The 15,713-nt window shown below is 38.3% G+C and overlaps 1 protein-coding gene across 2 annotated transcripts; it reads right to left on the bottom strand.

The window, feature by feature from the left end:
* Positions 1 to 353: 353 nt before the first annotated feature.
* On the bottom strand, positions 354 to 13,948 carry LOC113404566 (citron rho-interacting kinase). Of its 2 annotated transcripts, none has more exons than XM_026645485.2 (30): positions 13,626 to 13,948; positions 13,199 to 13,296; positions 12,750 to 12,902; positions 12,436 to 12,632; positions 11,982 to 12,150; positions 11,338 to 11,453; positions 11,079 to 11,259; positions 10,723 to 10,858; positions 10,543 to 10,636; positions 10,250 to 10,432; positions 9,908 to 10,172; positions 8,721 to 8,930; positions 8,436 to 8,552; positions 8,119 to 8,271; positions 7,778 to 8,041; positions 7,591 to 7,659; positions 7,268 to 7,515; positions 6,866 to 7,022; positions 5,225 to 5,326; positions 4,978 to 5,145; positions 4,683 to 4,892; positions 4,380 to 4,496; positions 4,189 to 4,295; positions 4,008 to 4,076; positions 3,864 to 3,923; positions 3,737 to 3,790; positions 2,716 to 2,860; positions 2,384 to 2,570; positions 1,827 to 2,092; positions 354 to 1,415 (listed from the first exon to the last, which is right to left on the bottom strand). In XM_026645485.2, exons 1-30 carry the CDS (start codon positions 13,828 to 13,830, stop codon positions 354 to 356), a joined length of 5,562 nt encoding a protein of 1,853 aa, XP_026501270.2. In that variant the 5' UTR covers positions 13,831 to 13,948. The 2 variants fall into 2 exon arrangements, with proteins under 2 accessions (XP_026501270.2, XP_064074383.1); XM_064218313.1 differs by having other exon boundaries at positions 12,021 to 12,150.
* Between the last annotated feature and the right edge of the window lie 1,765 nt (positions 13,949 to 15,713).

Genomic DNA, 15,713 nt, shown 5'->3' with positions numbered 1-15,713 from the left:
TTTATAAATAAATTGTTAAAGTAGACGCCTCCTAACAAAAATGAAAAAATCTACCAACATATTATATAAATTAAACATTTATACATAATTACAGAAAAATCAATAAACAAGATATTCTTAAAAACATATTTATTTCTTGTAAGATAAGCTTTTCAAGAATTATCTAATCATGTTAAGTTGCTGGGTACTTGTTTTTAAATAAAACATTGTAATACTAATACTTAAGTACTGTTAATGTTACTAATAATTAAGTTACATATGTATAATGACTATAATATTATGTTTAATGTGACATAGTAGTCTCTGTACATTTAGTACACAAGTAAAATTATTTTATTATAATAAGTGTGCAATTATTGGAAGCGAACCTGTCTCGTAAACATTTCTGCACACACGTCTGCTGTACATTTTGTAGAGCCAGTACCCTCTTCGCTGTCAAGCTCACTATCAGTCTCATAGTCTGAAATAACCGCTGGAGATTTTCTACCATTAGAAGTTCGTTTTAATCCAACTTCGGTGGTCAAAATTTCTTTTATGACATCATCCGATGTTGCTTCTTCACGATTTTTCATTCGTAACTGTCGTGCTCTGTTCCTTATATCTGCCAAAAATCCCGTAGTCACTTCTACGCTCTCCTGAGATTCGTCTTGTGGGGACAGATCAACAAGAGACTGTGCTAAATCTGATGAAGAGCCTTTCGCATCAGATAATGTATTCAAAGACTCCAACGAAGCACCGATACTTCTAAATGCCGCCATGCCTTCGACGATAGAAATTTTATATTCCTCTTCAATCTTAGACCTTATGACAATACCATTGGGCGATGTACCTAATAATGAGGGTTCATTTACTTTATAGTTGAATATTTCAGGCTGATAACATTCTGAAGCACTAGATGTCATAGAAGTAGTGTCGCAAGTGCAAGGTGGTGACCTATATACTTCGTCGTTTATATATATTATTGTGACTCTATCTTCTCCGATGGCGTACAGAAATGGATTAACGAATTCCCAGCTGTGTACTGAAGAACTCCACTTGGGATCCTCATTTCGAGTTCGTTTTCCATTTTCATCAACAAATACACCGCATTCTGCATAACACAGAAGTATTTCAACTGGTACGTTTCGAATAAGCAGTATAGCCAGAGGCGGAGAGTGTCTCTTAAAAGCAGCATTGACTATTGGTTCATCCATTGCAAATGACTCCAGGGATCCCGATGGTAGCTTAACCTTAAGAGGTTTTTCTCCTGATATATACAATACTTGACTCGTGAGGAGTATAGAATACGGCGGTCGATCGATGGTGAGGGATCGCGCTATCTTGAACTCGGTGTTAGCGGCATCGAAGCGAAGGAGAAAAACGCGTCGCCCACATGCAACTGCCGCACAGATTCCATCGAACGCATCGACTATACCCTGCAACATTCATGACATTGGTTAAATTTTAACGCAATTTTTTTTTTATTAATAATAACAATTGTTATATATAAATATTTTATAGTAACGATCAGTATTACTGATTACGTTATAGAAGTGAATAATATAAGCTTAATTTAAACTTTTTTTTGTATTTCATACTGGATAAATATGTTATGGGGTCATAAGCATGGAATCTAAAAAAGTATATTTCTTTGTCTGTTATTATACTGCTTAATGTCCACTTCATTTAAAACGGATTATATACAAAGTCAATATACTTAGCAATATATTAATTTCAATTGTTTAAACATTAATTTTTTTGTATCTATATAAGTCAATTCTATCGCTTATTACTAGCACCATACTGATCATAACCAATATGAAACAACAAAATCATTTGATATTTACTTTAATTAAATGAGGTGTCGTATTATCAGGTAGTTGTACTCGGCTGAGAGCGACGGTAGGTCTAAGAGCGGTTGCGCGTTGCAAAGCTGAGGTGAATGCGAGCAGACCCGCGTGTGCAAGCAGACCGCTGCTCAGGAGTAGAGCGCGTCCTCCTGCCGCACATAGCAATTCCACAGCGTCGGGCTGGGCTCTGCGTGGGGGAGACACATCCGAGTTCCACTCGAGACGTATAGGCCCGCGCAGCGAGTGTAGGCCATCAGGGCGACCTAAATATTAGAAAATTAGTATTTCATATATATATATAATTTAAGGAATATATACTATAATTTGATGAATGATGATCAAAATTGCATTGAATATTTAAAAAAATCAGATATATTATGTATAATGTTAAATATTAATACATATGTACACTTACAATAATATTAAACTATTTTATTTTAATCGAAAGTAAAGGATTTCTGTTTAACACAAAATGTTAACGTCTCCAATGACTAGACGGATATTCGTTCCATTTATTTATTTAGTTTTTTCTTATAATTTATTATATTCTTTACCTATAGCGATTGCATTAGTTGCAGCGTAGAGAGTTGACGTTGGTTGTAATCGACATTGCAGCATCACTGCAGCTTCATAGCATCCCACGGAACCGATGGGAGTGAGTAATTCGATCCAGCGGGAACGTTCCGCAATACTCGAACATACTACCGCTGCTTCAGCGCGGTCGCTGTACTCTAACTTTACCTGACCAACAATTAGTAACTTTTATTGTCTGTCTATTTCAGAATAATATAATAATATATTTTTGAATATTTCAATTAGCATACTTCTCCCGGTAGTCAACGACCACTAAACTCTTTCTATGGTTTAAATATATTTACGAACGAACCATGAAGGCACGGTTGGCTTCGTTGTGCGGCAGGTTGCGAGCGTCCGCCGCCAGCAGCCGCGCGCGCACGGTGCGCTCGCCGCTACTCAGCAGTAGCGCGTGCTCGGAGCAGCGCGCGTGCATGCGCTCGCGGGAACCATCCGGCCTGAAAGACGGATTTAATATTCGACTTATTTTAGATCTAGCGACTCTGAACCTTACACCTTTAGATGTGATGTATTGTATAAAATTCCAAAGTACAAATATGTTCTCGGTTGATCTAGTTCGAGGGTTATTTTCACTCTGTCGTGCGTATGCGTAACCTTCGAAACACTTTTTTTTTTTTGACGCCGGGTAAATCTTCATAGATACCCGAATCCTGGGGGGGATGTCGGGTTATGTGAGATTTCTACTCACTAAAAATCCCTGCGATGGCCGCCATCAGCACGGAAACGGAGAGGCTGCGGGATCGCTTTCGCAGCACGTCCGCTGACCCTCCCGTGCGTTGCTCCGCTCGTGGCTGGCAGAGCACGACTCAGGGTGCGGGGAGAGCGAAGAATGGTCTCTCCCCTCCCTCCCCGCCTCCTCGCACCCCTCGCTGGTGCGTACACCGGCAGTCCGGGGCCATAACCGGACTGCCGTCCTCCTCTCAGCCGTATGAAACGGATGCATGAGACCCCCATCTCACGCACCCACGGCCGGAGGGAATGCCCTATTTATTCCGCCCCGGGCAATGGGGCTTGGAGGCCGGGAGGACGACCCGTGGGTCGTCTCCGCCGGGCGGGATCAGCCCTCTCCCGAGCCCGCTCCGCAATCTCCTTCTGGACCATGACGGTCTCACAGAAGGAGACTACGGCCTCCCACGCCGACCTTCGAAACACCTAGGCCCTAAAGCCGCAACAGCGTTCTATAGGTTCCGTTATTTTACTGGTCCAAAAGATTAAATTAATGTGATGATATTGCCAACCATAAGATCTAATTTATATTTAGATGAGATTAGATTATTAGGGTATAATTATTCCTTAGTGGAAAGCTGGCTTACCATATTATAAGTAGAGAATCTTCATTTCCATCTGAAGCATGAAAGTCATGTGATCTGTAAAGGTAATCATTTCGGTCATATTTTATATAAATCACAATAATAATGACATAATATATGTAATACACACCCATTTACAATTTTTTTTGGTTTATTATCTCTTCGCTCTCGTCTAGGTGTAGGTGGGAAACTAAAACGATAAAATATTTTAAATATTTGGTACAACTTAATGTAATAATATTAATATAATACTTGAGTGATCAAATAATCATACTTCGCTTCATTGTTAGCATTTGCAGCCGCAAGCTTGGCTCTCAAACGTTCCACTTCTTCCCTTAACTCACTGTGAAAATAAATAATTGCAGTTTTACCAGCTACAGATTAATGAGAATTTCCCTTTTTTAAATTTTACAGTCGATTAGGGTAACATTTTATAAAGGTAATGCTGTATATACCGGTTAACTCTGAGTAGTGGCGGCGAGGCAGCAGCGCGTCGTCCCGAACGTCCGAAGAGCTTGTTACTCAGAGAACACTTTTTACGACCCGCTTCCTCCACTTTGGCCTAAGAAATATAATACATTTAACTATATATTTTTAATTTTGAATAGATATATTAATTTGTACTACAAGCGATAAAAATAAGCACCTGTAGAAAGTCGATAAGTTTAGCTTGTTGTCGCAGCGTAGCGTCAGCCTTCGTCTCACGCGTGCGCCACCATGCAGTCGCTGCCGCGTGCGCTTCTCGTGCCGCTTCAGTTTCTTCCTATACGATGAGTAGTACCCTCATTATTAATAGATGAAAAAGTTAAATTATCTTATGTGACGTATGTAGTTGTTAATTAATTTTGAATTAAAACGTATATTTTACTCGAGAGAGAAATATATCACTAATTTAAATTGTTTATTCCACAAGGAGCAAACGCGTAATTTCGTTTTAACCATACAGCACCTGTGCATCGGCGAGCGCCGCCTGCAGCTGCAGCGCGTGCTCGTGGTGTTGGTGCGCGCGCGTGCGCAGTGCGGCCGCCTCCTCCTGCAGTTCGCGCATGCGCCTGCCGGCCCCGCCCAGGGCCGCCTCTCGCGCCGCCGCCTCGCTGTGTAGTGCACCCAAGCGCGCCTCCAACTCATCTACTAGGCTTTCGCGATTCTCGAGTCTTTCCTGTTAATTTATATAGTTAAAGCATGACATCGACCTCCTACGTACGTGTTCATATTTAAAGTAAAAATGTTTGAATAATAAATACCCGCATAATTTCCAGCTGTGTAGTAATGAGGCGCAACTGCTCTCGCGCTTCATCCCCACGCTGCTCGGCGAGAGACGCGCTCGCCGCACTCGTCGCCGCCTGCCGCTCCGCCTCCGACAGCTTCGCGCGACATGTCTCTAGTTCGTTTCGCAATCGAACTGTCTCAATCTGCGTGCAAAAATATGGTTAAAACAATCACAAGTTAATATTAGTATCATGCTAAATATTTATAAAAAGTATACAGCACCTCGAGATCATTATTCTTTATCTCGTGCAGATCGGTTAGCTTTTCGAGATCGGTTAGTTGCTCTTCCAATAGAGCGCATGCCTCTTGTAGTGCTTTGTTATTCTGAAACAAAAACAAAATCTTAAGCACTAAGCATTTACCTATGATATGTTGGTTATGGGGTGATTAGATAGGCAGCCCTGTCTTGTTTCTAACGACAAATTGAATATAACAGAAACAGAAATGTGTTTGTCTAAACACTAATTATAAATGAATATTATACAATGTTATTTATATTTTATTGATTGTTTATTTTAAACAGTTCTTAGTAGATTATAATACGATTTTTTCTGGTTTTCCTCTTACACTGAAGCATTCAAATGGATATCTGGGCACAACTATAACTTGGCCCCTTTTGTCTACAGCTTTCTTACTTACGGATGTCAAGTGTGCGTGTAAGGTCGTAAGTGTGCATTCCACGGCTCGACAACGCCCGCACAGCAAGTCTGCGGCGAGGGCGAGCCTCATGCGTTGTGACCACACTAAGTTGCTTAAATATTGAGGCTTGGGCCAGATTATAGGTTTCTCCCCGGTTGGCTTAGGAACGTGATACTTAAACGCCATACTTATTTAACAACTTCATTCAGTAAATAATGCCAATACTTTGATGAATATAAATGATTAAATCCAGTGCACATATAATAGCACAACTAATAACATTCGCTGACCAACTAATCTATTATAATGACCTCGGTATCGGCGAGTCACTGTTTACCTATAAAAAGACAATGACGCTTTGTTTAACATTGTTTTCTTTTTCAATAATAAACAATTTGTTTTATGCCTTTGCACAATAGGTTGAACTTCTAATCCTAATTCAACGTGTATGACTATTGATAAGTGTTATTTTTAGATGTTGATCGTCTAAGCCGAAAGACGTCCACTGCTGGGCAAAGGCCTCCCCCAAAGATTTCCACAAAAGCCGGTCTTGCACTATTCGCATCCAGTGGCTTCCCGCGAACCCTCACCAGATCGTCAATCCACTTTGTAGGAGGTCTGCCCACGGTGCGTTTTCCGTTTCCCGAGAACTTTTCTGCCACAACGGCCGTCGGTTCTACGAGCTATATGCCTCGCCCACTGCCACTTCAGTTCGGCTATTCTTCGGGTTCTCTCCATTGCTCTTTAAGTGACTTTGAGCCTTCTAATGAGGCGCTTAGTAAGCAAGCACATCTCTGTTCCGTAAGTCATCACTGGCAACACACACTGATCGAAGATTTTCAACTTGAGAGACTGTGGTATTTAGGAAGAGAAGATGTAACATAGATTCTATAAGATCTAGAAAACTCTATAAAATGTTGCATCTTTTTGTATTTTTGTTAGCAGTGGTATTATAATAATAATTTGTTAGTTCTGTATTAAACTTAATCCGCCTTGCCTGAATTCATTAAAAATATTTTTTAATAGGCAGGCTGGTACCAGTGAGTTTAGACGTGCTTAATTTATATTTATAATACACATTAAGCTCGGCGGTAAAGGAAAATATCGTGAGGAAATTTCCTCCTTTCTATTAACTAATCTGCCTCGGAGTATTGTGGTGGAATAAACTCAAAAATAGATGAGGATTAAGCCCAGCAGTGGGAGATTTACAGGCTGATACTCTACCTGAATTAGATCGTTGTTTTGGGCTTTTAGTGGTGCGAGTTCGTCCCGCAGTTGCGCTCGTTCACGTGAGGATAATTCTTCCTGTTCTTCGGCATGCATGCGTCTTTTCTCACTGTACTGTACTTCGCTCTTTAATTTGCGAATATCGTTTCTAGATCTGATGAAAAAAAAAGTTTGTATATACAGTACCGTTTATTTGCAATCTCTTGACTTAGTGATAAGACTCCCAACCCATTCGAACAATATTAAAGATTTTATTTCTCAATTTATAATATCAAAATTGTGTGCTATCTAATACTAGCAAGTCTAAGTATTCTGATTGGTTGGCTAAACGAAGGTTGTATTAGATTATTGTTTGTTATTTGTATAAATTATTACAGTAGTAAAGATGTATTCGCTCACCTGTCTACTTCTGCTTGAAGTACTTCATGAGACTTTCGCAACTTATCCAGCTGTTCTTTATATTTTTCAGCTTCCCTCGTCACTTGCTCAAGCTGTGGTTTTATCGTTGTAATCTCTCTGTGCACCAAGCCTGCTTTATCTTCAGCTGACTTGCGCGCTTCTAGCGCGGATGCAAGCCGTTCTTCTATTTTCTTTAGGTCGCGGGCTGTTACTTTTGCGTCCAACGATAAATCATTATATTCCTTTTCCTAAAATGAGTCATTGTTTATTTATTAACTATGCTATTGAAAAACAACATGTCTAATTAATTATATGTAACATACCTTGCGCCATCTTGCTAAATTAGCAGCTCTAGCTTCTTGACGTAGTGCTGCTATTTCATCAGCACGAGCCTAAAACGAAATATCAACTATCACTGAAGTATAAATTTTATCATAAAATAACTACAATTTGTTTCAGGTTTACTCTTCTTTTGACTTAATATTGTAATGCTTAATATATTTTTATAACCTGTAGCTGAGCTTCGGCGCGTTCGAGTTGCTCCTTAAGTAGGGACACGTGTAATTGTAAATGTGAGTCCGACACACTCTCCGTGTCGCTCCTATTATCGCGGGCAGTGTCGACTTCCTCAGCTTCGTCGGTATTAGTACCGCTCGTGACTTTTGCCTTCGCCCCGCCCTGCGCATCATGGGCCGTACATCTCCCGCAGGTACGATTTTCCAGAGCGTTGACTTCGCGTTCCAGCTGACGAACTAGCTGTTCGAGAGTCGTGACCTTGGGGAATACGAATGAGTCGAGTCAGTAAATGCAGTCAGTGGGCAATAATGGTGGACCCAGAGCAGACGGCGTACCTTCTCCCGATGACGCGCATCGTCGTGCAGCGCGGAAGCGGCGCGCGCGTCGGCCGCTTCGAGGCGCTGCTGCAGGCGCGCCTCGGTGCGCGCGCACTGCTCCTCCAGCGCCGCCTCGCGCGCTCCCGCCGCCTGCACGCCCGCTTCCAGCTCCTGCAGCACACGAGCCACGTTACAACACGAATGTTTCAAGTACAAAGCTTTTGACGAACTTATACTTTCTACGACAATAATTTCTTATTACAATTCGATATATGACCGGAATACATTTGCAACTCATTGAAATACCCGATTTAATATTTAATAATAAATGATACCTGAACTTGCGCTGACAGAGCAGCGGCTCGCATGCGTTCCTGCGCTAAATGCACTTGAGTCTCGCTTAACTGTTGGTTCGTAGCGGAGTTTACGCGTTCCTTTTCTCTAATAGAATCCTGCACATATTTTATGTAGAAATTAATAAAATGACATAGAATATAATTATGAAATAAGCTTCTTATTTAGGAACCCATTATTGCTAAAAAGTATTTAAAAAAAAACTCGATTCATAACAATCGTTACCACTAAAATTAAAACCGACAACATAGATAGAGGTAACAGACCATGGCACTCGCGAGCTGGTCGGCCTGGTCGGCGGCGAGGTCGCGCAGGCGTTGCAGCTCGTGCTCGAGGGCGGCCTGCCTGCTCTCGGCGTCGCGGCGCGCGCGCAGCTCCCGCGCCGCCGCCGCCTCGGCCGTCACGAGGCGCGCCGCGTCTGCGTCTCCCCCGCTCAGGGTTTGACGGCGAAGAGCGCGCTCCTTCGCTACCGTATCCTGAAGTTAAAATCGAATATTTTTAGATTCTTTTTTTCATCAACAATTTTTTATTTTTTATCAAAGGTATTTTATCTTTAAATTTAAAAAAAAATAGATCAGAGTACATGTCAGTTATATATCAATAAATTAAATATTAATATAGGAACTATTTCTACTATGTACTTCAAATTTAAGTGATAATGAAATTAATTAAATCTACAAAAAAACTAACTACAATAAACAATGCTTCTATAAGAAACTAAGTAATGTATTTTTAATGAGATACTATAAACTCGACTAACACTATATGAATTAAAAGTAAAGATCTACAGATAACTACAAACACCAATTTGGGAAAAGACAACTCAAAATTTATTTAAAATGTCTGCCATTACACTTACAATGGGTTTTACATTTATCTCTGTGAGCCATCTATGTCGTAAATCTTGTACATTTCGTATGATATCCTGATTAATGGAAAATATGGGGATGAACATATAAGATTGTTATAGTTGACTTATTGGACTGACTTTATGAGTAAAACTTTTTATACACAAAACTTCTAGTGCCTGATGTAGCAATAGCAGTTTTTGTGATTTTATATGCCAAATGAATAGCGTTGTATATTATAAGACATTTATATTATGTTAATACAATATAGACCAATATTACTGCATTATTTTTGAAAATTTGTTAAATTTCTATGGTAAGTCATTAATAACTCCGATTTAGACATAATTTGTATTATGACGTCATATATACGGTTGAAGAGTTAATATTTCTTTACTTAACTCTGGAATTAGATACATAAAGATGAAAAGATGAAACTTTCAGAATTGACAGTCTGCACATAGATTTGGTTGGAAAAACTTCTTCATGACCATTATTTCAGTTGTCTTAGTCTTAGTGTAGTATTGAGTTATTGATAATATATTTAATACATATTATGCTATGGTTTCAATTGAACTCAATGATAATAATACTATTACTTTTACCTTGTAATGTTTATGTTGCGCTCGTGCCGTATCTGCGGCGGCTAAAGCACTATTACACTCCATTTGTAGATCTTTGACCCTTGCTTCTACGCGTGCCATGTCCTCTCTTAACAGATCTCGTTCAGACTGCAGTTCTAGAGCCTGTGCCTGTGTGGCGCGCAACTCAGAGTTAGTGCGCTCAATTACACCACTGCTTAATTCCTGATTCGTGCGTTGTAGCGCCATGCGCTCCTCCTTTTCTACTTCAACTTGACGTTCCAGTCGCCTGTTAAAAATTGCATCGTATTAGTTTTCTGTATTTTTGAATGAAATAGCAGGATCATGTAACATATAGCCACAGACTTGTTCTGCAGAGTGAGCGCGGTGATCTCTGCTTGCAGCTTGGCGCGCACGCGCTCGGCGTCGGCGTCGGCGTCGCGGCGCGCGCGCTCCGCCGCCGCGCCGGAGGCCGCCTCGGCGGCCGCCAGCTTGCTCTGCAGCGAGGCGACCTCGCGGCCTCGCATCGCTGCTAACTTTTCCGCAGATCTGTATTGGTATTTTTTTTTAATAATACCATTATTATTTGTATATAATAATATCTTACATGTATACTTTTTTTCAATAGCAATTTCTTTTTCAATAGTTATGTGACTAACTTGAAAGTAGCCAAATTGATAGCTGTACAGTCGTGGGACGCATTGAAACCGCCACTGATATCTTCATTTTCCTCTTGAGCTACGTACGAGTATCCTGAACGGAAAAAATAAATGTAATCATTTTCTATTATTGTAATATCTGTTAATTAATTTAAAACTGTATGTTGATAGTGTACATACCGACGAATGGCAGGTGTCCAGCAAAGGGAGGACGAGTTCGGAAGGGCGCAGCGGAAGCAGGTACGACTTCTCGCGCGGGACTAGCCAAAAACGTGGCATCTTCAGGACCCCGTAGGTGCGGCACCCAGGGTGGTACCTGGTGGCGTTAATATCACAATGTAATTTTAACCATTTAATGTACATAATATTCTATTATTATTATGTAAATGTTAAAATTAGCCTCGGCAATAGACTCAAAGACTCACCAAGTTCACAGATTATAATAGCGCATTTATGTGCTCGCAAATAAGTTCGCTATCACATTGGTCTCACTCTTATATTGATAGAACGGCATTCCGACACGGCTGAACCGTTACCTGGTCCCGAATGGCGTGCAAGGCGAGGTGTGATAGCGCGGGGTGCTGCAGCGTGTCCAGGTAGTTGTAGCGCCGCGCAGGAGCCACCCGCAGCAAGCCCGCCACGAGCGCTCGCCACGTGTTCGACGGACCGTTCGGAGGAGGCTCAAAAGGCGGTTCCGAGTTTGGATCGCGTTCGTACCTGAATATATATATTTTTTTTATCGAAACATTTACATTTGGCAGGAAAATAACAAGATCATAATATCACTATACATACTTTTGTATGTTGCTTAGAATTTGAGCTACGGAATCATCGTCTCCAGAAGAAAATGGCCTGTTGAGGGTCACAAGCTCGAATGCCACTACACCCAGTGACCAGTAATCACAAGCAGACTGAAATAAAAATAGAAAACTAGGTCATTAATTATTATTTAATTAATTATCACATTTATTTGATTCCTTCTATTTTTCTTGTATTTTTGCTCTTTAATAAACAACAAAAACGAAAATAATCATTCATGACATGACACATCACTGAACTACTTAACAAGACATTTTAACTAAATGTAAATCACAAAAAAAATCTAGTATAACTACAAAAGACAAACAAGTAAAATGATGCAAGTTAGTACTATAGTCAAACCGTGATCAAAATTAAAAAAAAAAAACGTGCAAAATAATATTAGATATTTAACCTTTACATAATTTCTACCACACAAAAAAAAACCAAAACTGTTATTAGATTAAATGAAACATATTTTCAATTTAGTCTTGAACTATAAAATAAACATACATTCTTATGTTTATTTTATGTTCATATGTTCATCACCGTCACTACCACATTAAGTTGGTAAAATTAAATTAATGTCATATTAAACATGTTAAAAAACTACAAAGCGTTAGTGCATCGTGCGAACCCACAATGGCCGTGTTAACCCGGCGGCAGTACTCGAGACACACAGAGTGCGCGGCAGAGCAGTCCACGCCCAGCAGCTCCGGCGCCACGTAGTCCGCTGTGGCGCCCGTCACGCAGCCGCCCTCTGACAAACGTGCGCATGACCCAAAGTCACCCAGCTTCACGTGCCCACATCTGGAATATATCATATATATAATATGAAATAAATATTATAAATGTGGATGACTGTTATGCTTACATAGCTAAATCATTGAACCAATTTTTATGAAATTACATTAATTTATGATTTTTACTTCCTACCGTCCCATCCCAGATACTTTCTGGTGTGACATTAAACATTTAGCAATTATACATAAAATAATTATTTAATGAAAAATCCAGTCAACCCTCACCCTTTTTTACATAATGTCACACTACGTTGAGCACTTAATTTATTACAGTATAACATATGTTACTAACCTGTCCAACAATATATTCTGCGGCTTAACATCTCTGTGCACATAGCCCATACCATGCAGAGTTTTAAGTGCATGAGCTACTTCTGCAATATAAAAAGCTGCATCACGCTCCGACAGTGGGTTATTACGACGACTAAGTAAACCAGCTAAATCCCCACCATTACACAATTCCATTACAAGGTAAAGATTGGTGTTATCCTGTGAAAAAAAAAACAATATAATTTTTTTAATTAAGTATAACAATATTTTAATTTTAAATGCAATAGATGAATTTAATGGGCATATGTGGTACATAACTGAATATTTAATTCAAACCTGAAAAGCATATTGTAGACGGGGTATCCAGTGCCCCGAAGCATTTGCTAAAATGTCTCGTTCATCTTCTGCTCCTGACACTCGCTTCCGTGCCTGTTCCTTACGAATACTTTTAAGAGCATAGACATCAGCCGTCTGTTTTTCACGCACCAACTAGAGGAGCAATTGAAGAATTATGAATATTTTTTTACTAGAATTTATTTATTATTATTATATTAGAATCTATTGTAACTTGCTGTTAAAGAAACAAAACATTATTTACATATTAAACTTCATATGTTACTTTCTTTGTTATTCAAAATGTAGCGGCCATCTATTCCTAATGAATATAGAAAATAATATTTTTTTAGATTCGTTCTCTAATAATTATGTAGATTATATATTATTCATTCTGAATTGTGGAAGTCGTAAGTATAATATTGTTTATTATAAATTCATTGCTGACTTACATGCACCTCCCCATAATGACCACGGCCAATTACGTGAATAATATCAAAATCCGAAATACAGACACGCGCTCTCCTTAAATCAGCTAGTGTGCTTCGATCTGAAAATAAATGTAACTTTAATCACATTTCTTTGTAAAGAAAATTTCAAAGAAGTAAATGACTTCAAAATAAAAATTGTTCTCGTTTCTAAACAACTTAACATCTCGTGACGTTGATAATTTTAAATATATTAAATCGAAATCGTATATGTTTTGAAATATGCAATGTAATTTATTATTTCAACCAAAAAAGTATTATCAATGCATAGAAGAATAAATTTAATTATTCGTTGTTTGCAACTATGTAAAATAAATTCCTTGCAACTCAATGCTGTAGGGAAGATTATTCTTAGTTAGGGAAGTTTAAGTACGCTACACGCGGTACTTACATTTATCCAAGAATGTTCGTACAAGCTCGTCGCATTTTTTAACGGGGTCTTCATTACACTCATCATACAAAACTGTTAAAGCGTCTAATAATGTTTCACGATCTACTTTTCTATTGTGTTTACTAGTACCACTGGTCACTTTGCCAATAATCTGTCTATTTAATCGTGTAATTCGAACAGTGATCGCCTCTTTTGAGGGTTCCATTTGGAACACTTTGTAGATTTCTTACATCAAAAACAATAAAACATTGTCTTCAGTAGGTTTGTTTACACTGATTATTAAATTAACAGATTTAAACTGTCGTCCGAACAGTCCAGTGATTCACCCGTTATTTTTTGAATATCGAAAAATCAAATAAAGGATTGACAGTTTTTCATTAGGGTTGCAAGTATTATAAACGTTCTATTAAATACAGCGTTAATACACTATCAATATATATATTTTAATTATTACATAAAACATTAATTTACTGTTTTTATCATTCATTATTGCAAATTCAATCAATTTTTCATACTTATTGAAATAAAATTTTTTGCAATATTAAAAAAAAATCTAATACAAAATTAAAGTTGTATGAAAAATGTATCAAGCGTTATATTATCATTAGACTAATTACAGAACACTATTATTAGACGAATGCAATTTTAATTTAAACATATTAGATAGTATTTAATTTAATTTTCATCATTAAACAGACGGCCTAGGTCTAGGGCAACCAAGGTATTAAATTCCCTGGTGAGAATAAATGAACTACTCTTCAATTTTAAGCACCTAACACGATTAGGTTGTTATGATCTATGTTAGGATCAGAGGTCTGAACAGACATTCAGACCCTGGGTCATTAAAGGCGTCGAGGCCCCTAATTATTATTACCTATTTTAAAATTAATTTGGTAAATTGTCTGTCAGTAAATATATTGCGGGACAAGCCTTAAAAAAAGAATTAAGTAGATACATTATACTCACACAGAATTATACTTGTAATTTACTTCATCTATACATATGTATATTTAAAATATTAACTCGTCGGTTTTGTTTTTTTTTAGAAATCTCTACTGTGGGGTCTTTCTCTCGTGAAGGCCCTTCTCCAAAATTTAGCACTGTAGTACATTGATTCTTTTTTTGAAATGAGATCTAGGTATTGATTTGATCATTAGATAAAATACATTTTAAATTTTATGTACTATAATAAAGTAATGGTGCACCGCAACATTTAGTTACCAGTCTCTAAATAAATAATAGCTACTCTTAATGATTATTACACTTCGAAGTTAAGTTCATATAATAATATTTCGTCAAACAATATTATGTATGATATAACAAAAATAAAAAATAAATCCCAAATAAGACTAGCTCCTCGCAGCTAATTTTTCAAGCTTTTCATCAAAATGATAAGTAGTTTTAAATGTATCTGCTTTCCATACAGAGTAAATAATCTAGATCAATTAGAATAAAAATATCGCCCCAAAAACATTCATGTGGAACTCTTTAAAGCTTGCGTATAATGAAAAGAATAAAAATCGCCAAAAAATAAATCTTAATCGGATATCTTTAATTTCTAGCGATAATATAGCGGCTCGACCTATCTTCTCACTTATATTTAAAGTTTTAATTGTTTATGTCGGCATTCACTACAAAAGCGCCTGGGTACTTCTTATATTCTTAGATACTTTAAGTCAGCATTTAGTCTAATGGCTGCAACGCGTGATTCACTTTTCAGAGGTCTTGAGGGTAGGTCCAAGGATAATATTATTTGCCAATTCGCCTCTGTCAGAAATACAAGAATGATACGTTATTATTTCTTAATAAACATGTTTGATTTTCATTTCAATATTTTGCATAGGTACATGTATTGTATAATTGTAATATTCTTAAACATATCTATTGAGGGGTCCATTCTCTTGTGGAATCCTCGGGGCTGTGGCCAGTGGCTAGATGGGCAAGCGCCCCGATGCATAGGAAAAGAATCGAGCCCTCACCAACTCTTTCCATCCCCTCTTTAACTTATATTGCCCTTCAATTATAGATTGGAAAAAAAAATCTTGTTAGCAGGGTCGAGGTTTTCTACCTTCAGGAGCTGGCGAGTTG

This window comes from Vanessa tameamea, chromosome 21 (assembly GCF_037043105.1).
Source record: "Vanessa tameamea isolate UH-Manoa-2023 chromosome 21, ilVanTame1 primary haplotype, whole genome shotgun sequence".
Taxonomy (NCBI): Eukaryota; Metazoa; Arthropoda; class Insecta; order Lepidoptera; family Nymphalidae; genus Vanessa; species Vanessa tameamea.
Note: the sequence above shows the minus strand (reverse complement) of the source record. Positions and strands in the feature narration are given on the sequence as shown.

Coding starts and splice junctions, on each gene's coding strand:
- LOC113404566 (XM_026645485.2), bottom strand. CDS start 13,830: ATGGAACCCTCAAAAGAGGCGATCACTGTTCGAATTACACGATTAAAT. Junction 8,272..8,435: donor CTCTGTCAGCGCAAGTTCAG/GTATCATTTATT, acceptor CGTGTGCTGCAG/GAGCTGGAAGCGGGCGTGCA. Junction 3,924..4,007: donor AATGCTAACAATGAAGCGAA/GTATGATTATTT, acceptor TTATCGTTTTAG/TTTCCCACCTACACCTAGAC.